This window comes from Lampris incognitus, chromosome 9 (genome assembly GCF_029633865.1).
Source record: "Lampris incognitus isolate fLamInc1 chromosome 9, fLamInc1.hap2, whole genome shotgun sequence".
Taxonomy (NCBI): Eukaryota; Metazoa; Chordata; class Actinopteri; order Lampriformes; family Lampridae; genus Lampris; species Lampris incognitus.
Window position 1 is genome coordinate 51,569,205 of NC_079219.1, and position 26,495 is coordinate 51,595,699.

The window sequence follows — 26,495 nt, forward strand, 5'->3', positions numbered from 1 at the left end:
TTATGCAAGGTGTACAACATCTGACATAATTCATTGCTGATTGGTTGAATAACTACAAACAAGTACCTATTCAGGGTTGCAAAGAAAATCTGCAGGATAGGGGGTCCTTGAGGACTGGGTTGGGAAACACTGCTGTAGGAGATGCCATCCTTTGGATGAGATGCTTAGCTGAGGTCCTGACTCACTATGGTCATGTCATTAAAGATCCCATGGCACTTATCGCAAAGAGTAGGGGTGTCTCCTCATGTCCTGGCAAAATTCCCGACCTGTCTCTCTCCATCTGGGACCTAATCACCCCCTCGTGTAATTGGCTCAATGAGCCCTCCCTCTCCACCCCAAGCTGATGTGTGGTGAGCGTTCTGGTGCAAAAAAGCTGCCGTGCATCACCCAGGTGGTGCTACACATTGGTGGTGGTTGAGGTGAATTACCCCGTTCAATGTGAAGCACTTTGGGTGTCTAGATAAAGTGCTGTATGTAAATGTAATCTATTATTGTTAGGTGTTTATGTAAAATGTGTGATTTTAGTGACTTTCCACCAGGCTGTCATTTCTTACAACTTTTGTGTTTTTGAAGCAGTTATGTTTCATTATTAGTATTATTAGTGTTGCAGAGAAATAGCAGGTTTCTGATATTTAATTTTCTCAATCTCAAGCCATGGGTAATGGCAATGCGTTGCATGGATCCATTCAGCAAGATATTGCAATCAGTTGTTTAAATTATGATAGTGAAAGCTGGGTGCTCCATGTCTCCATTGAGTTTTTGATTTTTGGATAGTTTTCAGTTTTATCCAAGGTTTCTTGTTTTTCCAGAGGAATTTTGTTGTCAGTGTCTTATTTACTGAACCAATTGGCAGTGGACTGAAATGAAGAAATGTAAGTTAGTTGAGGCTGTTTTGTGTGTGTGTGTGTGTAAGGGGGGGGGGTTCCCCCTTTTTCCCCCAACTGTACCCGGCCAATTACCCCAATCTTCTGAGCCATTCCAGTCACTTCTCCACCCCATCTGCTGATCTGGGGAGGGCTGCAGACTACCACATGCCTCCTCCATACATGTGGCGTTACCAGCTGCATCTTTTCACCTGACAGTGAGGAGTTTCTCCAGGGGGACATAGCACATGGGAGGATCACGCTATTCCCCCCAGTTCCCCCTTCCCCCTGAACAGGCTCCCTGGCTGACCAGATGAGGTGCTAGTGTAGCCACCAGGACACATACCCACATTCGGTTTCCCACCTGCAGACACGGCCCGTTATGTCTGTAGGGACGCCCGACCAAGCCGGAGGTAACATGGGGATTCGAATTGGCAGGCCCCATGTTGGTAGACAACAGAATAGACCGCTGTGCTACCCGGACGCCCAGTGTTAGTTGAGTTTTGACAATATGGTCATTTGTATTGATGTAATGCACCTAATGATGGATAATTTTAATAGTAAGATCAGAACACACTGGGTGATGCACATCAAGAAAAACTCTCCCATTCATTTAGATATAAAATCTAGCCTGAAGCTGACACGTCTACTTCATGCACCACAACCGATCAGAATACTTTTCTATTTTCCAACATCAACAAAATGTGTCATAGCAGTAGAAAAACAGTGCTTTTCATATCTGAGGCATGTTTGCTGGCACTTCTTGTTTGTGCTTTAGATGGCAAGTGATGTGAGTCATCTGACTTGCTGCTCTGCTTCTGCGCCTGTCTTAGTTCAGTTTTATCTAAAGTTTTAGGTCATCTTCTACCGTTTTTAAAATCAGGTGAAATTGAGCAGCACTGACAGCTTGGATTTTTTTTTTTAACCAAGTCATGTGCTGCTGATGTTTGTAGTGAGAGAAGGGGGAGTTTTGAGATGCAGTTTTTAAACCATTTTCACATACTGGTAAGATGAATGATTTATTCCAGTTTACAGAGTTGTCGGATATGTTGTAATATGAGTTGATGAGTTCAGTAACTGTGGATTAATTTGGTTCAGTTGTGTAGAAACAATTTTTATTAATTGCAGCAGGTCATGTTTCTTAGAATAACATGAATAGGGATGGTGAGCAAGGACATCCTTCTCGGGTCCCTCTGTGAAGTGTGAAATAGTGAGTTTAGTATGTTAGTGGTGACTGCAGCCATGGGTGAAGGGTGAAATTTTAATCCATTTGATGAATGATACTCCAAAATCATTAAACAAACTTCAATGTTGCAGTGAGCAATGTCTAATTTCTACTTTCAAAAGTTTGTTTCAGTACAAAGAGATAGAATGACTGATAAGAAAACAGCGTTGTTACAGGGAGAGATGTTCATTAGATGTAATGGGCAGCATGTGTTGTTTGAGGAGTCTGCCTTGGATAAAATCTGTTTGGTCCTGTTGGATGAGAGATGAAATGACTGATTCAACTCAAAATTGTTGGTCATTTACTGATAACTTTGATATCTATATTGATTAAAAACAGGGGTAGCTTCTACTCGGGGTTGAATCTTATACTTGACAAAGTATATAAGCACCTGGAGAAACCCAATTCTCATGTGAGACTTTTATTTGCTGACTTCTCTTCAACTTTTAACAAGATGCAACCTCACATTTTGATCAAGCGGCTTGCTTCTTATTTTAATTTACCTGATCAGCTTTTAATGTTGCTTTTAAACTTTTTAACAGACAGAACCCAGCAGGTTTTAGTTAATAGAGTTATGTCCTGGTCTCAAACAGGGGCTCACCGCAGGGTTGCGTCCTTTCCCCCCTGCTTTTTATTTTGTATAGACAGCTGCAGGTCTTCTAAAGAGGGTAGCTACCTTGTGAAATTCTATGACGATCCCGCACTTTTGTCTCTTCTTCAGGGCTCTGAGTCAGATCATGGTTGTGCCCTACCTGCCTTTATTGATTGGTGCGATGATAACTTCCTTGACCTTAATCTGTCAAAAACTAAGGAACTTATCATTGATTTTAGGAAGAACAGTGATAAACCCAAAGATAGCACTATACATGGTGAGGATGTTCTAATTGTTGACACTCATAAGTACTTGGGAACTGTGTTCGACTCCCAACTCAAGGTCGGTGTGAATACAGGTTTAATTGTCAAGCGTGGACAACAAAGAATTCACTTACTGCAGAAGCTTAACTCCTTTAATGTCTTTAACACCATCTTGTGTATTTTTTTTACCAGTCATTTATTGAAAGTCTTTTAACTTTTTCCTCTATTTGTTGGTTTAACGGGTTGACTGTGAAGCACAGGAACAGCCTAAACAGTATCGATAAGGTCTGCTCCAGGATAATCAGAGTCAAGCAGAGAGACTTGTGCTCCCTCTGGGAGAAACGTGTGGCCCAGAAAGCAAAAGGAATTATTAGCCAGTCTGACCACATCCTGTCCAGTGAACTCACTGTAATGCCCTCAGGCCGGCGCTATAAAGCACCCCCTAGGAAAACATCACTATTCTAGGTCTTTCATTCCCTCTGGTATTAGGCTGTTAAATGCTGAGAGTAGTCATTTTAAATGAATGCTTTGTATTGTTTTAAACCACAATAGTTGGTTTATACCTTATTTGTTTTTCACATGGCTTGTGGGCCTGTACGTTCACTGAATGTAGTGGGTGAATGTAACATGCAATGCGTCTTAGAGTGCTTCATTTATTTATTTGTTGGTTTGTTTGTTCTATTCTTTTAACTTATATGAATTTTTACCCTTCGCCTTGTCCTTGTTTGAGTCTGTATGCAAGGCCACATGAGGGTGACAGTGTGCATCTCTTCCCCATGTACTGATCTGTCTGTTGTCTCTGACATACTGATGATTGCCACTTGTCTGTGAGTTTGTGTATGGTCTGGGTAGATTGTAAAACTGAATTGCCCTTCTGGGATAAATGGTTGTCTGAATCTGTATTCAGCTTGAGCAGTACAAAGATTCATACTGTGTTCATATGTGTTGGAATAAGGCTTATCAAACTCGGTGGGTTATCAATACATTCTTGGTATTTTAGTTTTTGCGGGCTTTGTCAAGTTGCTTTGGTTTCAGCAGAGTGTCCAGGGTTGAGAACTTATCCTGACCTTTGCACAATTTTGGAGGTGAAATTTTAACATGAAAATTTTCCATTTCTGATCTTTTTTTCTTTTTTTGTGCGTTGTGTATGATTTGCTGTAATATGTTTTAAAGGTAGTTTTATAATCTGTGCATGCTGGATGATGCTCCCCACTGAGTCCTTAATTGTTGATATGATTGATTTCTCGCTATTGCATTTGAGTTTATTTGCTATTTTTACAGTTTTCTGAAGTAGCATGGGGGAAATTTCAGAAGAATTTTTTCCCATAAAGAATGGCTTTTAATAGCTTATGACACAGCCAGTATGATTGCATTTTCAACTATCATTTTTATAGATGACCCTTCCAGTGTCGATACCAGTGTGTTCTACTGGATAAGGTATTTTGGTGTCTTGTCTATCCTCAGCCAAACAGTTAACTCGGGCAAGGGTCAAGAGGTTCCCAACCCTCTGAAGATGTACGGCCTATACTTGGAAGCGGTGAATGATTACATCAATGAATCCTATGGGGAGGACGTCTGGAGACTGATCGAGGCCCGAGCAGAAATCCCCCATCTCAAGTTTGTCAGACATCAGATGTACAAGTATGACATCGGTTAAATATGCTGCCATTATGCTGTCATGATGCCGTACCGAAGACACACTGTATGAAGGGAAGCCAATGAAGCAGTCTTGGACAGTACTGTAACAGTGTACATAACAACAAAAGACAGTCTAGCTAAGACCACGGAAATGCAGCCCCTTCACAACTTAAAAAAACAAAAACAAAACACTTATATCTTTTTGAATTTTAATTCAGCTTTGAGATTAAACATCTCATTTTTAAAGTAGACTTGGTCAAGGAATGACAGCATCAGTAGCAAACATAAAACTTTATGACAAACAAAAAATATGTTGCGGGTTAAGATAGATAATACATAAAATATAATTGTCTATATGATAGTGCAAAGCAGCATTGTGAGAAATATTCTTAGAGGCTATATAGAATGAAACAATTCTTTAGAATATACTGACATTATATATATATATATATGTGTGTGTGTGTGTGTGTGTGTGTGTGTGTAGCTTTCCACGGGCTACATATGTATAGCTTTTTTCGGAAACCGTCAGTGGTGTTGATTAAAGTGCTCAACAGACAAGGAGCAGAATATTAAGATGGGTGTAGGAAAACACTTGAATTCATAGCAGTACAGGCCTGTTTGGTGCGTCACCACTCATCAGCTGTTGTGTAGCCAACTTGGCAGCTGATGAGTGCATGACACATGAAACAGGTTTGTACTGCTATGAATTCAAGTGTTTTTTTCCTAAACCTATCATTCATTCATTCATTCATTCATTCATTCATTCATTAAGTGATTAATGAATTAATTAGATGTTATATTTTTATATTTTACCTGCCTGCCCTTCCAACTGTGCCCCAACACCACCCCCACTCTATGATATACGTAAATTACCCCATCTGACATTACCTTGTTATATTGTAAATGTATGCTATTTCAATGGCACCCTGGCCCTTTAAATCCTTGCTTTTTCATAACAAGCCTCAACCCTTTACCCCATTGGTTGTAATATTTTCTATCCTCCACCCCCCCGACCCCCCCAAAAAAATTGGCTGCTGTGCATCGTAACTACCTACCCCATTGGTTGTATTATTTCCGATATTTTCTATCTTCTTATGGGTTGCTGTCCACCGAAATTAGAGGTGTGACACGTGGCAGCGTAATATTTATTGACTGTTCTTCTTTGTTGTTTAATCACAACCAGCCAATGACAACCAGCCTCATTGTCTCTTTGATTATACTTCTGACTTTGATAACATGTATGATGATGAAGGATTTTTTTTTAATAAACGTACATAGGCAGCTGATTATGCATTGTTAGCCCCTGATCTTGCTGGTCAGACACAAAACAACTGCCATTTAAGTGCGTAAATAGCAAACAGTAGCCTTATAGCTTTGTTTGTTCATCAGATTCAGTCTGTTAGTCAGATATGAGCTGAACTTGAGCTATTGTGACAAACTTGAAAAAATAATGTTGCAGTGTACATGAATTACAATTGAGCCCACACAGCAATAGAGACTTCCTAGTAGGACAGATATATAATGCGTTAAACCAGATCCCCTGTGCTGCAGTGACAACCTGATTCTACGGCTGGCCAAGGCAGCAGGCGAGGTTCTGGGGAAGACTCACGATGAGCTGATGTATGCATTTGGGGTCTACATGGTCAAGAGGATTGGAAACTACGGCTACGAGAGGATCCTAAAGGTGGACCTTGGCAACCCCATTGTTTAACAGTTCACAGGCGGGATTATTTTATGATTTATGATACTGTCATGATACTGTTCAAGCAATGGATGCAGTCAAGCTTGAGCGATCTGCCCTGAGGACTTTGCATTTTATAAACGTGAGCCTTATAGAGCTGTTACATGTTATGAATACAGATTTGTGGTGAAAACCTACTTAAGGACAATTTCCCCTTTTTGAGGGATTGTTATGTAAAGATATTTACAGCCTCACTCAAGAGCCGACCGCATGTATTTGATAACCATATCTATTATGAATGAAGATTCACATTAAGTGTCATTCATCATGTTTATTCCAGTTTTCAGGCAGGTCCCCTTACTCATATGGATGCTTTTTATGCCCTTGAACAGTACTGAGGTACTATCCTCCACACCCAGCGATAGAAGCAAATCATCCTCCTCCCTAATAAGCCTACATGAAACATGAACTTATCCTGAGCAAACGGCCCAGAATCTCCTCCTCCTCTCCTGCAGGTGTTGGGGCGTAACGTGCGTGACTTCATCAATGAACTGGACAACCTGCACGAGTATTTCCGCTTCTCCTTCCCCAAGGTGCAGCCGCCCAGCTTCTGCGTGGAGGAGGAGTGTGAGACCAGCCTCACCCTGCACTACCGCAGCACCCGCAAGGGCTTCACCCAGTTTGTCAAAGGTACACAGGAGGCCCGCTGGTCTGGTGGGTGGTGGAAGGGGGTGTAATGCTGAGCATTATGCAACTTTTAATTTACTTTTTAATTAACCTAAAGTGTTTTTTTATGGCCCGTCTGGTGCACAATGTGGGTGGCATGTAGGTGTAAAGTTTTAGCACAGGGCAGTTGAATATTTATGTGGAACCCAACTTCTGCGAAGAATAAAAATGGGGGTGATGAACTAGGAAATGTACACAGCTGAAGTTAATTCCAACACCAGTGGGTTTGGGTTTGGGTTTGGGGTGTAATCCACGGCATATAAAAACCACGACATATGGAAACAGAACATACCGTTATCTGTGTATGTTGTGTTGAAGAATGAATGGATGAATACATGAATAAGTGAATGAATGAATGAATCATTATGTCCATTGGGAGATTTGTCTTGTACAATCATCCGTAGCATGAGAACACGGCAAAGTCAGTGTGAATATACTGACACAGAGGTAGTAGTAGTACTTCCTATAATTATTATTAGTTAGGCCATATGCCAATAAAGTCATATTAGAGTTAATACCTGTTGAAAATGAAACTCCAGGGGCAAAAGCAGTTATTGCCATGGTCAGGAAAGATCAAGAAAGTAACCGATTCAATCCTGAATTAGGATTCAAACCAGGTCATCTCCAGAGGTTGTTCAGGAGTCATCATCCTAGGACATGATTAAGACCTCGAAGTGCTTATGGAGACTCATTTCACGGTCAATCTTTCCCAAAGCTTATGAAAGTCCATCTCCACTGAATCCCCCCCATAAGCCATGTTCATCTCGACCTGCTAATTTCCAATATTTCCCACCGACCACTGCAGGCCAGCTCTCTCAAGTGGGACGGCAGTTCTACAACACAGACATCGAAGTGGAAATCCTGTCCAAAGAGGAAACGGAGAAAATGACATACGTGGTGCGTATCTGAGGCTTAGTCAAGCATGGGATGCTGAGCTATCATCACTGTGACCTTCACCGTGTATGAACGCTCTCAGTATGATAATGATTTTATCCTCCTTAATGAGGCGGGGGATGATAGAATTGTTTACTCTCATACAGCAAGTGATGATTGGATGGTGAAAAGTGTTTATTGAGTTGGCACAATCGGTGAACTGAATTTGCGGCTGGATATATTCAGGGTGTAGGCCGTGCTTGTCCTGCTGTGTTATCGTCAGCCAGAGTGACCTCTGGTCATCTGAGAGACCACACCATGACCAGAATGTTGCTGCTTCCATCCTGCAAAAGCTAATTTATGACAGCGTCCTTGTTTAAGTGCTGTTGGGCAGAACATTCGGGATTTGAATGTTCTGCCCAACGACACTTAATCTACTCAACTGTGAAGAAAATACGCCCATTCGTAAGTAGAGGTGCTCTAAAATGAACAAGTCTCAGTTCCCAGTCCCTGGTCACGTTTTCCTTATTTCATTATCATTTTATTTTTTTTTAGCTTTTTTTCCCCACAAGGTTTCCCCAGAATTTTTTTTTCTGCATTTTTCCCCCTTTTTCTCACAGATTGTATCTGGCCAATTACCCCACTCTTCCGAGCCGTCCCGGTCGCTCCTCCACCCCCCTCTGCCGATCCGGGGAGGGCTGCAGACTACCACATGCCTCCTCCGATACATGTGGAGTCGCCAGCCGCTTCTTTTCACCTGACAGTGAGGAGTTTCATCAGGGGGAGGATCACACTATTCCCCCCAGTTCCCCCTCCCCCCCGAACAGGCAACCCCGGCCGACCAGAGGAGGCGCTAGTGCAGCGACCAGGACACATACCCACATCCGGCTTCCCACCCACAGACACGGCCAATTGTGTCTGTAGGGACGCCCGACCAAGCCGGAGGTAACACGGGGATTCGAACCGGCGATCCCCGTGTTGGTAGGCAACGGAATAGACCACTATGCTACCCGCACGCCATTCCCCAGAATAACGTTTCAGTGTATTGATTTTCCTCTATCAGAGAGTTGGTGGAGTGGAGGGGTTGTGTCTGCATTGGCACTGTAAGTAACACAACATTTCAGTGATAATCAGATATCCTCTTCTCAGCCAGCCGCCTGTTAGCGAGCAGGTAGTGGAACCTCATTTTAATGAATGCTAACAAGCCATCTTTAGAGAAACTTAAGGACAAATAGCTTTTTCCGCCACAATGTAAGAAGCACCTGGTGAAAAGGTTATTAGTATTTAAAATGTCGGGTTTTTCCTTTATAATTGATGTTGCAATACAAATGGAAGTAAATAGGTTTTCTTTTATTAATGTAAAAAAGAATCAGGATTGTTAAACTCCCAAGCCCTAAGGTTGTGAATCACTCATTAGACTCATTCAGATTTGTAAGTGAAGAAATAAGAAATAAAACCAAGCTTGTAGCTATTAGTTTTTTTTTTTTTTTTACCAAATGGCAAAACAAAACTTGAGTGAATGAAGGGGCATCCTGAGAACTTGACAAACTTCTCTGTACCCTTCCCAGGTCTACAAAATGAACTTTGACAACGCGGCATTCAAGCACCGCATGCCGCAGCAGAAGACGGCGCCAGGTTACGAGAAGTTGCCCATGAAGCGGGGCATCTTCTTCGACATGTTCCCCTTCAGCGTCATCTTCCGCCGGGACATGACCATGTACCGCATCGGCGACGGCCTGAAAGAGGTTTTCTCCGACCTGCAGGGCAAGAAGGTCAATGAGGAGTTCACCCTGGTCAGGCCCATGCTGGAGTTCAGCTGGGACAATGTAAGACTATCACTCCTGCCTCCTCTTTCAATTAGTTCTTCATTCATTCATTCTTTTTTTCGGATTTATCCCCAGTTGTACTTGGCCAATTGCACTATTTTCTGAGCCATCCCAGTCGCTGCTGATCCGGGGAGGGCTGCAGACTACCACATGCCTCCTCCAATACATGTGGAGTCGCTTCTTTTTACCTGACAGTGAGGGGATCATGCTACACCCCCCCCCCAAACAGGCACCCCATATGACCAGAGAAGGCACTAGTACAGCGACCAGGACAAATACCCACATCCAGCTTCCCACCCGCAGACACGGCCAATTGTGTCTGTAGGGACACCCGACCAAGCCGGAGGTAAAACAGGGACTTGAACCGGCGATCACCGTGTTGGTAGGCAATGGAATAGACCACCACGCTACCCGGACGCCCTCATTTGTTCTTTTTTTTCAAGCTGCTGTTGTGCCCTTAACATCTTTGACTACCGGTATTGCTGCCTTTGGCTGCTAGACATTGTTGCCCTTCCTTATTGTGCTTTGTAAGTCACATGACATGATGTCGCATATTGTTTCTGACAGTTTAAGAACGCCTCCGCTCATCTGACACTCACTGAACAGGTTTTGGGTTAATCTGACACCAGCAAAACACATCACGTGGTTGGACAGTGACACCAACTCTATAACACCATCTTCAGTCAGTACTCAGCACGTTAGGCCTGTGTCCTGCATGTTCATTCATTTAACCTTAACAATTTAACACGTGTTTAACATGTGTCAGAGGGGACATGTGGCCCTCCCTGGATCGGCAGGGGGGAGAGTAGCAACCAGGATGGCTCGGAGGAGTGGGGTGGTTGGGCGGATACAATCTGGGAAAAAAGGGGAGAAAAAAAAACAAACCCCAATAAATAAATAATAAGGGCGGCACGGCGGCGCAATGGTTAGTGCGGTCGCCTCACAGTTTGCATGTTCTCCCCGTGTCTGCGTGGGTTTCCTCCGGGGGCTCCGGTTTCCTCCCGCAGTCCAGAGACATGTAGGCCAGGTGAATCGGCCATACCAAATTGTCCCTAGGTGTGAATGTATGTGTGTGTGGGCCCTGTGATGCCCTTGCGGCCTGTCCAGGGTGTCTCCCCCGCCTGCCGCCCAGTGACTGCTGGGATAGGCTCCAGCATCCTCGCAACCCTGAGAGCAGGATAGGCGGTTCGGATAATGGATGGATGGAACAATTTAACACTGTTGCTAAACGTTAGCATTGGGGCGATAACATGCACTTCATTTTGCAACAGTAAAATATAGTTAATACCCCCCGTCTTGCTCCAATTCCCTGTAACACTGGAAATATCACTTAATTTGCCAGTCATGTGATATAAGATGGCCATCTCTGCTCATCTTCATCAGATCTACACCCATCTGAACAACGTGTTTGAGCTGCTGTCTAAAGCAGTGGTGGAAAGCAAGCAGAAGATTAACATCCCCAAACTGAGCAAGGAGGAGCCAGAGGAGAAGGAGCAGGGTGAAAAATCCAAGAGAGAAGAAGAAAGAGGTACACAGATAAATGGGTACACAGATAAATGGGTTTTGTGTCATATGCCAGCTTAATCCGTTTTAAAATCTTGAATAACACTGGGCATCTGATAAGAGGCGGTTTACATAGATAACAACCTCCCCTTCCATTCGCTCACTTCGTCCCTCACTTTTGCCCCCCGTCGACACCTCAGTGCAATTGGATTGGAGCAAAATAGCATCAAGATGTGTAAACACACCTGAGACACAACGTAGATTTAATCACTTAAACCTCCTCCCGTGGCAGCCAGCGACACATTTGGCCACATTAGCAGTAAAAGTTAAATGCATTTCCAGCCAACATCTAGCTGTTATGCCAACAGTAATGAACTTTCTCAAAGATTCAAACAGGAAGTACATTTTAATGAAACAGGTGGCAGGCCGCTTGGATAGCCGCATACTTTTTAAAAAGAAACGCTGGGCGGCACGGTGGTACAGTGGTTAGCGCAGTTGCCTCACAGCAAGAAGGTCCTGGGTTCGAGCCCCAGGGTAGTCCAACCTTGGGGTGTGTCCCAGGTCGTCCTCTGTGTGGATTTTGCATGTTCTGCCCGTGTCTGCGTGGGTTTCCTCTGGGGGCTCCGGTTTCCTTCCACAGTCCAAAGACATGTAGGTCAGGTGAATCGGCCATACTAAATTGTCCCTAGGTTGAATGTGTGTGTGTTGGCCCTGTGATGGCCTGGCGGCCTGTCCAGGGTGTCTCCCCACCTGCTGCCCAATGACTGCTGGGATAGGCTCCAGCATCCCCGCGACCCTGCGTAAGGATAAGCAGTTTGGGTAATAAATGAGTGAATGTTGAATGTCAAGCTCAAATGACGTTAATATTACAAGAAGTCGTAACGTGTGCGTGTGTGCAAGAGAGAAATCTGACGTTAACGTGTGAACCAGAGATGCAGCTCATCATCAGGTGTACATTTTAAAGTCACCGAGGCTGATTTCTCAACATTTCAGTCCTGCAGATGACCCTGATGGCCCAAACGCCACATGGATTTCAAGGCTCAAGGTTTCTTCATTTGTGCTCAAGGGTGAATTTGTTGTGCAGACGGGAGATTCAGCATTGCAGAGTTAAAATGCGACACTACAGCGATAGATTCAAAGACATCAAAACGAAATACATCAAAACAGTTTATGTTAACAACTAACCAAAACTTACAATATCATCGTGAATCTTTCTCGTCTTCCCTATGTTAATGCCCTTTAACAAGACCCTATGGGAATATCCCCACACATTCGGTTTTCAGTCGTTCAGCCTTGGCAAAACTAATTTATCCCCTATTAACTTCTTCTTGTTTAACCATGCAGCCATTCGTTCAGCCAGTCGCCGTTTATCCTCTGTCTGCTCTATCCCTCCATCAGAGGCCAAGTCAGTGGAGGAGATAAAGGGGACGGACCAGGAGTACAGCAGCACTCTGACTCAATACAACAGCTCTGCCAACTCTGGCGGGGAAGACATTGAACTACTGGCATTCCAGACTGTCACAGGTCAGATTAGTCAGCGTTTTCACTTTAACTTTTATTTCCTCTGGCAGGCTGACTGAATGATTAGAAGAAAAGTGTGCACTATCTCGAAGGCTGCCTGTAGCTTATTACAAGGCTTTTAGGGACCTGAAGCCTAATAGACTGTCATGCTTCAAAACAGTCTTTTTACAGCAGTGGTTCACAGCTCCAGTCCTTGTGGAACCAACCCCGATGCTGTTGGTTTTCTAATTTGTCAGGTATTCCAGCTGTTAAATCAGGGAGATTTTGGACCTGGCACAACTGGTAAATGTAATGAACCACCTGGCAGAATAGAGATACAGAAGTAATGGTGTGTAACCCTCAGCCTGCGTTGAAAACCACAGTTCAGGCTTTTTTTTCTTTCTTTTTTTAATCTGTGGGCACTGTATTATTTAATAAACATTGGAATTTATATGGCACACACATAATTTGTCCCTACCAGGATCCTTTTTCAGAGGTGATTTATCATTTCCTTTAAAGATTGCGTGCAAACAAATATGTTTGCTGCTCACCACATTTTGCCACGTTGCATTTAACAAGCTAGGCACAATTCATGTTCACAATATGCCAGTTACCTGTTTGCTGCTGATAACAGCCAAAGACAGTTGAAACTGCTCGTTTGGGTGTTGACAGCATGGACTGTAAACCGTTGTTTAGCATCACGCACACACACAACACACAGGGCCGTAGCTAGCCTAAAGGAAGGGGTGGGTATTTTCCCACAGAAATGTACCTTTTTATTCAGAGCACATGATATTGTATGAAAGCCAGTCTTTGACATGCTACAGGCTGCCAATACGCTGTTTATCATTGCAAATGGATACCAGATACCTCACATTCTTTACCAGCAATTAAGGTCTTATTCTGGATATCTGCTGCTTGTAGTTTATTATTCCTGCTCTAAGAATTTCTTCATTAAATTCAGTCAAGTGCTTTCATTACTTTTAAGTCTGCTCTGCCAAGTAATACAATGAGCTTCTAATTCAGCTTCAGGGATCATCAAATAATGAAAATTTCCATGGGATTTATAGGTTCATACGGTGGTGACTACATGCTCATGTCCTTGAGGTAGAAATTAGGCTCTTGTTGGCTCATCTGTGTTAATTGGCGGCTGTCCACTAGTCGGGCTCCAGTCAGAGAGTAGATGGAAAGGTAAAGCAGACAGTTCTGGTTAGGCTGAATATTTAGTTGGTGATGGCCTGGCGGCCTGTCCAGGGTGTCTCCTCGCCTGCCGCCCAATGACTGCTGGGATAGGCTCCAGCATACCCACGACCCTGGGAGCAGGATAAGCGGTTTGGATAATGGATGGATGGATGGATTTGAGTCACAGGATTACATGAAGGTATATTGCTGTAATACAGATAAGGGCAGTAGTTACAACAGTTGATGGTGGCATTAATGTGATTAGTGTGTATGGTACTATGAGCCAAAAGAGGACATATAAGTGGCAAATCACATCAAATGACTGGTTATACAATTGACTGAGCCTAAGCTCTGTCCATTTATTCCTGATGATCCATTTACAGCTGAGCAACTGCTGCTAGCCACTGTGACCTCAGTCAACTTCCGTGAGTACTGTGTGTCCACCCTGTACATGTCAATGAGGACACAGTACATCCAAGATGGTTACAACATACAATTGCAAGATATAAAAGGGACATCCATTATCCCGATAAGAGTGCATCGTATCTTTGGTTTTTTTTAAAATCAATTTCCAAACCCGAAAAAAATTTTGCTAAAATTAGTGATTGGACCAGTGCTAGGCATGCAGTAGGCTGTGACTCTACAAATCAAGTTTTCAATATTGAATTAACAATAGGTAATCCTGGTTCTTTGATACACCATGTGGTGCAACCTGGACGCATGTCAGTAATGAACCCGGGGTCATCAGGTGCTTTGGGTCTTAACATCAGACACCCTCGCCTGAGCGACCCAGCCGGGGGTGATCAAGCCCTGACTTATGTCGAGGTAGCGCATTATGCCATAAGTCACCCCTGTTCACCCAGAGCCAACAGAAAGCCTTTTCAGCAGCTTTCAAGATGTTCCTAATGGCTCTTTTTCTTTGCAGCCCACAAATCCCCAAGAGTCCCAGGACCAGGTGTAGAGACTGGCCTGTACAGCCTCTGCAGCCCACATCAACTGGCTCACAGTGGGCCCTTCCACCCACCCCTCCAAAACTCAGCTACCAGATCTACATACCTGGCTCTCTTCCTTTCTTGCGCGACCTCTATCCGATCTTCCCAGGGGATAGTTAGCGCTAGCAAAACCACTTGCTTGGTTGCCACGGACATCAGGAACATGTCTAGCCTGAGTGAGGCAGCTGTGGTGGTGTCCGGGAACCTCAGTTGTCTCCATAGGTCGACCAGAAACTGCCAGTCCCTTGCTGTGGCCCACCCTGGGCCTTTGTTGGGTGTTGCTGCTTGCTGTAGCTGATCCAAGTGCAAATGGTGTCTGCTACTGCCTGCAGAATTTGGTTATGGTGCCAACAATACCACCCTTCTCCCAAGGCGTTTGGACAGCAGCTCAGGATGTGCTCCAAGGATCCCCTTTTCTGGCTGAGTTAGCAATCAACTGAGTCTGCCAGGCCCAACCTGAACAGGTTGGAAGGGCTTGAGAGGACATCCTACACTGACTAGACCAAAAACTTGAATTGGTGTGATTCCGCCTTCCAGAGTTCTGCCCAGGTGATCTTTTGGCTGGTTTTTTGCTTCCAATTGGTCCAGGTACCCTGCTTGCACATACCCACCATTCTGCTGTAGCAAGCTTCCTCCACCTCTGCACGTACCTCCGTGAGGATCAGCTTTCGCCTCTCCTTTCTCCTTTCTTTGAGCTTTAACGTACGTAGCGAAGTCTTGAGTTGCTCCAGATCCTGGCCCGACCAGTTGCCACAGTGCCCATCAGGATGCTGTGCCGCAACCTTGCCTCATCCCTCTCAACTGCCTCCTGCGTGTGTCACTTCCTCCCTTTTATGACCTCGCTACCCACAGAGGAGACCTTGGTGTCAGCGGAATCTCAGTAGTGCAGGACTTCTGTGGTTCGGGTGACCTTGAACTCCTCTGCCAGATTGCTGAGAGGAAGCTGTAGATTGGTGTTATGCCCGTAAAGGGTGCTGCTGCTTAGGCTCCATGGCAGGTCCAGCCACCTGCGCAGGAACTGGCTGATCTTCCTTTCGAAGCCCTCCACGATGGTGATTGGGACTTCTTAGATTAGCCGTGGCCAGAGGAGTCAAGGCAGCATTCCTTGTTGATATATCCAGCTCTTGAATTTTCCAGGAAGCCCTGACTTGTCCACTGTGGAGAGCCAAATGTTGAGGTCATAATTGGTTGCCTGGTGTGCCACTGTGTCCTTCAGATTGCTGGTGACGATCTTACCAATGCTCTTGACTTGCTTTTCAGTCACAAATGGAATTTTGGTGTCTCCCAAAGGGAAGCTGAACTGGTCATTTCTCTTCCTTTCCTGAGGACCAGAGACCTGGATTTTGTGGGCTTGAAGCTCATTCTTGCCCGTGTAATGAGCCTTTCACATCCTTGAAGGAACCACCTGCATCCAGGCACTGATGTACAGTGGTGCTTGAAAGTTTTTGAACACTTTACAATGTTCTATATTTCTGCATAAATATGACCTAAATCTCATCAGATTTTCACACAAGTCCTATAAGTAGATAAAGAGAATCCAATTAAACAAATGAGACAAAAATATTATACTTGGTCATTTATTTATTGAGGAAAATGATCCAATATTACATATGTGTGAGTGGCAAAAGTATGTGAAACTTTGTTTTCAGTATCTGGTGTGACACCTGCTGCACAAGGGGAGGTCACACCAAATAAAAACGTTACTGGTAACTGTTGATCAGTCCTGCACATCAGCTTGGAGTAATTTTAGCCATTCCTCCATACAGAACAGCTTCAACTCTGGAATGTTGGTGGGTTTCCTCACATGAACTGCTAGCTTCAAGTCCTTCCACAACATTTCAATTGGATTAAGATCAGGACTTTGACTTGGCCATTCCAAAACATTAACTTTATTCTTCTATAACCATTCTTTGGTAGAGCGACTTGTTTGCTTAGGGTCATTGTCTTGCTGCATGACCCATGTTCTCTTGCGATTCAGTTCACAGACAGATGTCCTGACATTTTCCTTAAGATTTTGCTGGTATTATTCAGAATTCATTGTTCCATCAATGATGGCAAGCCGTCCTGGCCCAGATGCTGCAAAACAGGCCCAAACATGATACTACCACCACCATGTTTCACAGATGGGATAAGGTTCTTATGCTGAAATGCAGCATTTTCCTTTTTCCAAACATGACTCTTCCCATTTAAACCAAAAAGTTCTATTTTAGTCTCATCCGTCCAAAAAACATATTTCAATAGCCTACTGGCTTGTCCGCGTGATCTTTAGCAAACTACAAACGGGCAGCAATGTTCTTTTTGGAGAGCAGAGGCTTTCTCCTTGCAACCCTGCCATGCACACCATTGTTGTTCAGTGTTCTGCTGATGGTGGACTCATGAACATTAGCCAATGTGAGAGAGGCCTTTAGTTGCATAGAAGTTACCCTGGGTTCCTTTGTGACCTGGCCGACTATTATACGCCTTGCTCTTGGAGTGATCTTTGATGGTTGCCCACTCCTTGGGAGGGTAACAATGGTCTTGAATTTCCTCCATTTCTACACAAGCTGTCTGACTGTGGATTGGTGGTGTCCAAACTCTTTACAGATGGTTTTGAAAACCTTTTCCAGCCTGATGAGCATCAACAACGCTTTTTCTGAGGTCCTCAGAAATCCTCTTTGTTCTTGCCATGATACACTTCCACAAATATGTGTTGTGAAGATCAGACTTTGATAGATCCCTGTTCTTTAAATAAAACAGGGTGCCCACTCACACCTGATTATCAGCCCATTGTTTGAAAACACCTGACTCTAATTTCACCTTCACATTAACTGCTAATCCTAGAGGTTCACATACTTTTGCCACTCACAGACATGTAATATTGGATCATTTTCCTCAATAAATAAATGACCAAGTATAATATGTTTGTCTCATTTGTTTAATTGGGTTCTCTTTATCTACTTTTAGGACTTGTGTGAAAATCTGATGATGTTTTAGGTCATATTTATGCAGAAATATAGAAAATCTAAAGGGTTCACAAACTTTCAAGCACCACTGTAGTTGTTACAGTTAGGTCATCCATAAACGCTCTAATCAAAGATTGTCAGGTGCCAGATTTGGACCGGGGACCTCTGCACTCTACTTCCACAGACATCACAAGCATATTCATGGCCAGCACAAACAGGGACACAGAAATTGTGCAGCCAGTAATAATACCTTTTTACAAATAGGTCATCCTGAAACTTACCTGGCAGTACAAAAACAATATTGATTGGTGATACCATCAAAGAATGATCATATCTAACAGGTTTGAATTTCCTTGACTCAAAATATGCAATTAAAAAACAAATTCAACCACAACTCCAGTTCAACAGGTCTCTCACATAGAATGAGTGACATGCAGCAATTGGACTGCTGTGATTTCACTCCACCATTAAAATGGTGTCTGAAAAAAGTGTCAAAAACTGTTTGGTGTATGGTATGCCTCAGTTACAATTAACTTTCTTTTTTTTTCTTTTTTTTTTTGCATGTTGGTCCTTTGACCTAGAAGGAGTGCAGGAAAATGTTTGCAGGTTGTGGATTAGCAGCAGCAGTCTTCTCCTTTTATTCCCATCACCAGCATAACTGAAGTGATCAAAAGACTCAGTTTTAAGACAAACACGCTACCATACTAAGAATCCAGACTTCAGGGTTGACTCTAAATGGCACCATACAGTGCTTGTGTCCTGCCTGTCGTGAGTATGATAAGTACACAGGCTCTGATGTAAATACAGTTTATGTTATTTAACTGAGACAAAAGCCCATACTTATCCTGACTTAATTCAATTCGAGCAGGATAAGCGGTTAAGATAATGGATGGATGGATGGATGGATGGATGGATGGATGGATGGAGTCTAACTGGCGAGAAAGGTGTCATTTAAAATGCAAAAGCACTTTCTCTCCCTTGGCCAGCATACAGAGTTGGCACAAATAGTGATCTACCACCTACCAGCTCTGTGCAGTTTCCTTTTTTCTTTTTTTTCTTTTTTTACAAAAAAGATTAAATAATTAGTTGATGTTCAGCTCAGATAAGTGTGTCAGAGAATCACAACAAGTCTGAGGATTTCTCCTTCCTGGTGCTTCACAGGGAAGTGCAGTGAGACCATCTTCGAGGACATGCGGGAGCCTCCGAAGAAGCCTCTCCACCTAAAGGGCCAGATGAAGTACGTCCCGCAGTGGGACTCCCTCATCTTCCTTGGGACACCCATGTAAGGCTGTATCTTATGCCTAGACTCAGTTTATCTTGGGTTGACAAGAAAAAAAATTCCAGTTGAACAGTACGTTCCCAAAATTTTAGCATCGATTTTGAGGGAGGAAATAACTACCTGACCATTTAACAATCTGTAAAAGGTGTGTGTTGCTCTACCTGCCTTTACAGATATTCTTAGATACTCTGATTTTCTACTTGAGCATCCAACCAACCCAAATAAGTCCCTTAAACTGACTTGCCTAACAAAAACTTGAGCTGAACCAAATCATTTTGGAAAACAAGTTCTCCTTCCTTTCAAAACCAGACCATAATTTCCTTCGGCATTTTTTGCTATAGCTGTTATACTTTTCACTTGGTGGGTAATTCACTTCAGAAAAAAATCAGCTAAAATCAAAAATTAGAAAAGTAGTGGCATCCCAGTAGCATAGCAGTCTATTCTGTTGCCTACCAACATGGGGATCGCTGGTTCAAATCCCAGTGTTATCGTCGGTTTGGTCGGGTGTCCCTACAGATACAATTGGCCATGTCTGCAGTTGGGAAGCTGGATGTGGGTAAGTGTCCTGGTTGCTGCACTAACACCTCCTCTGCTCAGTCGGGGTGCCTGTTCGGGGAGGAGGGGGAACTGGGAGGGGGGGGTTAGTGTGATCCTCCCACATGCTACGTCCCCCCAGTGAAACTCTTCACTGTCGGGTGAAAAGAAACGGCTGGCGACTCCACATGTATCGGAGGAGGCATGTGGCAGTCTGCAGCCCTCCCCGGATCGGCAGAGGGGGTGAAGCAGAGATCGGGACGGCTCAGATGAGTGGGGTAATTAGCCAAGTACAATTGGGAAGAAAAAAGGGGAAAATCCAAAGGGGGAAAAAAAGATATTAGAAAAGTAATAGGGTAAATAAATTTAAATAAATTTGCTTTTCATTTCATTTCATTCTCCTTTCCTTGTTCCCAAAGTATTGAGACAGTGGAGGACATGATTAAGATGGGAGTATACGTGAATGATCTGAACCTGCACGACTCCAGCAGAGAGCTGATACTGGCCGGGACTCAGCAATCAGCTGAGCTGCAGCTGGCCCTTGACCAGGTAAAGGGATAACTTAGTGGGTGAAGCATTGCGCTAACAAAATATTAACCAATGTTTTCTGACATAAATTTAGCACATTAAAGCTAAAGTCCACAAATTGTCTCTCTTAAAGCTGCTGTAGGTAACTTTGAAGAGGTGAGCAATTTTGGCACAACCCCCCCCCCCCCAAAAAAGTCCAGTCCCCACCTTCACTCCTCTTCCTCCTTCCTTACTATAACCGCTCTCTCCAATTCAGCTTCCATGCATGTGCATGAGTTTGGCTGTCACAAAATTCATATTGTCATTGTTACTCTCTGCATGTAAAAATTAATTTTTCTTCAGTGAATCTCTTAGTTACACTGACATCATTGTTGTGAAGCACTGTTTTACTTATAGGTATGATGTATTTATATGAAGAGCGCTATTTACAAAATGTCAGGTATCCCGGCATGTGCCCACCACATGATTGACACCGAGTTAGCGATGCTCCTTGGCGGTGATTGGTTGGTTTGATTCAAACCAAATGGATTTAAATCAACAAGCATTCAACCCCCAAGACTAGCCAGAGAGACTGAATTCCTTCACAGTACAATTACTTGATTCATACCTATTGATGTATAATGGGAATTTCACGAAATATGACAATACAGTGTTAAGAGAAAGTTCCTTACAGCAGCTTTAATAGAGAAATGATCATCTTTCCTATGGTTCGAGACACTCTCCAGTCCCCATATACCGCTGTTGACATGTTTTGACTGGATAGGATGAACATTGGTGCAGCGGCAAACATGTACGTGTTGGAAACAACTGCAGCAGGAAAAAAGATTGAAACATGATGCTAATGTGGCCATGATAATCAATATTACTGTACAACAGTGTTCCCATATAGTGTGATGTAGTTTGTAATACATTAAACAGTCTGTGTTAGCTTTGGTTCCAGGATCCAATTTTTACAAGGGTGGGAACCGTTTACTGCTAAGCTGACGGCACAGCAGCCACAATGACTGCTACACCTTGTCTGTAGTCCCACAAAATCAGTGTCAACAGGTCTATTTCTCTGTCTCCTGGGGGTTGCACAGAGTAGTCAAGCAGTCGAACAATTACATCAGTTCTCAAGTTTCTAATTTAACATTGAGTACTCGTTAATCACGTGATGCTAGATTTCACACTGCACACGCACTCAGTTTCCAGTTTGTACACGCTCAATTTGGAAAACAAGAGGAAGGATGGGGACAGCAGCAGAAAAGAGAATAAATCAAGCTGCTATCTAAACACAATAAGAACACTTGTTGACTGAATGTTCAAGCTCAGAACCAGAATCAGAATACTTTATTCATCCCCGAGGGTAAATTGGGTTCTACTACAGATGCTCACGCTCTAGTAAGAAAAAAACTAACAAGATACAAGAAAATAGAAATAAAAACAAGAAAAACAGAATCAAATAGAAATTAAGAACAAAAAATATCAACACGCATGGTGCACATAACACCCTATCTATACTGCACTACCGCAGCACAAAACAACAGCACAAACAAAACCCAACACAGTAAAATAAGTGGAAGGGCAAGCCAGAGACCATTAACTCCGAGTGTCTGACAGTCTGAGGGAAGAGCTGTAAAGTTTGATGGCCACAGGCAGAAATGACCTCCTGTGGCGCTCTGTAGTGCATTTAGGCAGAACGAGTCTATCACTAAAAGTACTCCTGTGCCCAGCCAGCACATCATGGGAGACATTGTCCATGATGGCACGTAATTTAGGCTATTGTAGAATGTAACAATAACGTTCAAATGTTGTCGGTATCATCCATACTTCACCATTGTGTAAGGTAAGACCAAGTGTTATCTTCATATCATGCCATTAATGTTATGCTTTGCTCTATGTGTTGAGACCAACCCCATCATAGTTGCATAGTCTTTTAATTGATGCAAGACACCTCCTGCACAAACCCCCCCCACACACACACACACAATCACACCCCATCACCACCACCTTTCAAATGGAGAAAATGGCAAGACAAGTCACAGATTGCAGCTTTAATGCTGTTCTTAGTTTTTATGGTTGCTCTGTTGTTACTGTTCTCTTGTGCTGATGGTATGCTAGTCATGCCTGCTTATGTTTGTTCATATGAATTACTTTGTTTCTTTTTTCAATCGTTGAGTTATTTTGGTGTGCAGAAAAGCACAGACGAAGTAAAAAATGTCATAAGATGCTTTGCGTAAAATTGTCCAGCAAATTAAATATTCAAAACATTATTACCTATTAGATACTCAATTACGAGGAGGATTGCTATATGTCCATATCATTTTATGTTATCATCTTAACTTAAACAACACTATAATTAAAATTATTACACAAAAGAGCCAAAGTCTTGCTTTTTTTGCAACAAAGAGCCATCTGTTCTTTCCATGAAATAATCTGAGCAGGTGTGAGCGGTCGAAAGCTGTGACGACCTCCGAGTTTCATCTTTCAAACCCATTGCAGTAACAGATGCATCTCAAGGAGAATAGACAAGTTAAAGAAGGATTTCTGAGCCCTGAGACAACTAAGCTCCTCTTTTTTTATTTTACTATTTAACAAGGAGTATGCACAAATACATTAGTCTAAAAATGAGAAGAGATGATTTATGCCAGATTTAGCTATTAGCTATTTTCCATCTGCAGTCCCGGGGCAGGTACAGAGCTATCAACAGACACTTAAACTTCATTTAAGTACAACACCGTGTCTGCGTGGGTTTCCTCCAGGGGCTCCGGTTTCCTCCCACAGTCCAGAGACATGTAGGTCAGGTGAATTGGCCATACTAAATTGTCCCGAGGTATGACTGGGTGTGGGTGTGTGTCGACCCTGTGTGATGGCCTGGAGGCCTATCCAGGATGTCTCCCCCGCCTGCCGCCTAATGACTGCTGGGATAGGCTCCAGCATCCCCGTGACCCTGAGAGCAGGATAAGCGGTTGAGATAATGGATGGACTATTGTATAGTCACTCCCACACTAACCATTATACAGAAAAATCTACAAGCACACATCAACAAATAAACAGCATCAAATTCATCCAGTAGAACTATAAAATTACAACTCATTACAATAAAAAAAATCAGAATGAGAGAGGTGGCGAAGGTAAAGGAAAAGGCATGTGGTGAGTTGTATGAGAAGCTGGACACTAAGGAAAGAGAGAAGGACTTGTACCGATTGGATAGACAGAGGGAGCGAGCTGGGAAGGATGTGTATCAGGTAAGGGTGATGAAGGATAGAGATGGAAATGTGTTGACAAGCGAGGAGAGTGTGTTGAGAAGGTGGGAGGAGTACTTTGAGGGGCTGATGAATGAAGAAAATGAGGGAATGTTTTCCAGATGCTCAATAATCCAGGTAAGAAAATGACAGAAAGTTGAATCAGTTTATCTGAACACAACATTTATTGAGAGAGAAATGTCTCATCAGTCATCACTTGAGTGATGAAACATTTGAGGTAGTCTGTATGAAATTACAAAAAAGACCCCACCCTTAGCAGTAGGACCACCCTTAACACTGACCAAGTGTGTCTGCTCCTGAAGCTGTGTCTTCAGTCCACGTACTTCACATACAGGGGGCAGTACTATAGGCAGAGGCATGGGTGTGCTATGGGTTCCCTAGTCTCACCTGTAGTGGCCAACTTGTCTATGGAGGAAGTGGAAAAGAGGGCTCTGATGTCCTATCCAGGGACACCACCTAGCCACTGGTTCAGATTTGTGGACGACACCTGGGTTAAAATGAAATCTCAGGATGTACCACATTTCACCGACCACATTAACTCTGTGGACAACCACATCAAGTTCACCAGGGAGGATGTGAAAAATGACAGGTTAGCCTTCTTAGACTGTGAAATTGCAACTGGTGATGGGTGACATTTGATTGTTGATGTTTACCGTAAACCAACACATACTGATCAGTACTTAAGGTTTGACTGTCTTCATCCACTGGAGCACAAACTAGGAGTCATCAGGACGCTGTACCACTGAGCTGACAACAGCCCCACCGACACAGTGGCCGGGGAAGAAGGGGAGAAATCCCACATTAAACAGGCCCTGGTTAAGTGTGGTTATCCTAACTGGGCATTTGTCAAAGCCAGGAAGACGCCCAAACAGTGCACCAGCTGATCCAAGAGAGGAGAAGGACAACAGCTGAGACAAGTATTTTCCAAACATCACATTTCAGCTTCTTTCAAACCCCAAAACACGCAGAAATTAACCCAACCCAAGGATCGGGTCCACCGGCACAAACAGAGCAAAATAGAATATGCTGTCAAGTGCTGCCAGGATTGCCGTGACTTGTACATCGAGGAAACCAAACAGATGCTGGCCAAGAGGATGACACAACACAGAAGAGCTAAAACGTCAGGCCAGGACTCCACAGTCTACACCATCTACAGGCCAGTGGCCACTCTTTCAAGGATGAGGATGTGCACCTCCTTGATAGAGAGGAACGCTGGTTTGAACAGGGAGTCAAAGAGGCCATGTATGTGAAGAGGGAACAACCATCCCTGAACTGGGGCGGGGGGGGGGGGGCTAAGAGTACATCTGTCACCATCTTACAATGCTGTGATTGCAACTATTCCCAAATCCTCTGTCAATAGTACACATGGCCATTGAAACTCTAGTTAATGCTCGCAGCAGTTTGCATATGAAACCGATTTTCACCCGATCACACATCTAAGTGACCTCTTCATTCTCAACTGACTGCAGGTTTATAAGGGTGGGGATACCTGCGGTCGGTTGAGACTGAAGAGGTCACTAAGATGAGTGATGAAACATTTCTCTCAATAAACGTGTCCAGATGAACTGATTCAACTTTCTATGAGCATGAAGGTATGGGACAGAGTAATAGAAGCTAGGTTAAGAGGAGCGGTGATGATCAGTGAGCAGCAGTATGGTTTCATTCCACAAAAGAGCGCCACAGATGTGATGTTTACTTTGAGAGTGTTGATGGAGAAGTATAGAGAAGGTTAGAAGGAGTAACACTGTGTCTTTGTGGATTTAGAGAAAGCATATGACAGGGTGTCAAAAAGGAGGTGTGGTATTATTGTATGAGGAAGTCGGGAGTGGCAAAGAAGAATGTAAGAGTGGTGCAGGATATGAATAAGGGCAGTGTGGCAGTGGTGAGGTGTGTTTCTCCAGCTCAAGCTAATCTCCAAAATTAGGTCCTTTTTTATCAACTGCCAATCTGCAAAAAGTTGTACATTTTTTTTTATCCTCAGCTTGACTATTGTAGTACACTTTATTCTGGTGTCAGCAAGGGCTCCCTCTACTGTTTGCAGTTGGTACAACACGCCGCTGCTCGGCTCATTACCGGGACAAAGAGGCATGACCGTATCACTCCTGCGCTTGCCTCCCTACGCTGGCTCCCTCTTATATTTGGAATTGATTTTGAAATTTTATTACTCACTTTTAAGGCCTTAAATGGTCTTGCTCCTTCATACATTTGTGATTTATTGACCTGGTATAAACCCCCTCGACCATTAAGGTCTGCAGATGGAGCCCTGCTGGTTATTCCCAGGTCTAGGTTTGTTACAAAAGGTGATTGGGCTTTAACTGTTAGAGCCCCCACACTATGGACCTCTCTTCCTGTCAAATTAAGACTAACCAAGTCTCTAGCTTCTTTTAAATCTAGTCTTAAAACTTTTCTTTTTATGAAAGCTTACAAATGTTTGATGTTTTTATTTATTTATACTGTTTTATGTTTACTCTTATTTGGTCTTACTCTTATTTTTGCCTTGTCTGGTTTTATTTCTTTGTAAAACAGTGTTTTAGAAAAGTGCTGTATAAATGAAGTTATCATTATTATTATTGAAAGATGGTTGTGAGACAAGCTATATTGTATGGTTTGGAGACAGTGGCACTGACAAAAAGACAGGAGGTGGCAGAGTTGAAGATGCTAAGATTTTCATTGGGAGTGACAAAGAAGGACAGGATTAGGACCGAGTATATTAGAGGGACAGCTCAAGTTGGACGGTTTGGAGACAAAGCAAGAGAGGCAAGATTGAGATGGTTTGGACCTGTGTGGAGGAGAGATGCTGGGTATATTGTGAGAAGGATGTTGACTATGGAGCTGCCAGGGAAGAGCAAAAGAGGGAGGCTAAAGAGGAGGTTTATGGATGTGGTGAGGGAGGAGATGCAGGTGGCTGGTGTGACAGAGGAAGATGCAGAAGACAGGAAGAAATGGAAACGGATGATCTGATGTGGTGACCCCTAACGGGAACAGCCGAAAGTAGTAGTAGTAGTTGTAGTAGGTTGTGAGACCAGTTATGTTGTATGGTTTGGAGATGGTGGCACTGACGAAAGACAGGAGGCGGAGCTGGAGGTGGCAGAGTTGAAGATGC

General features: G+C 43.4%; 1 protein-coding gene across 1 annotated transcript in view; it reads left to right on the top strand.

Moving 5' to 3' along the window:
- The window catches only part of LOC130118566 (soluble guanylate cyclase 88E-like), an 85,806-nt gene that overhangs the window by 29,642 nt on the left and 29,669 nt on the right, over positions 1-26,495 (top strand). The window contains exons 2-10 of the mRNA XM_056287010.1: positions 4,408-4,584; positions 6,133-6,265; positions 6,778-6,952; positions 7,794-7,885; positions 9,430-9,687; positions 11,071-11,215; positions 12,589-12,714; positions 18,968-19,088; positions 20,039-20,168. Coding sequence (XP_056142985.1) covers positions 4,408-4,584; positions 6,133-6,265; positions 6,778-6,952; positions 7,794-7,885; positions 9,430-9,687; positions 11,071-11,215; positions 12,589-12,714; positions 18,968-19,088; positions 20,039-20,168 — 1,357 coding nt within the window. The remainder of the gene's footprint in view (positions 1-4,407; positions 4,585-6,132; positions 6,266-6,777; positions 6,953-7,793; positions 7,886-9,429; positions 9,688-11,070; positions 11,216-12,588; positions 12,715-18,967; positions 19,089-20,038; positions 20,169-26,495) is intronic.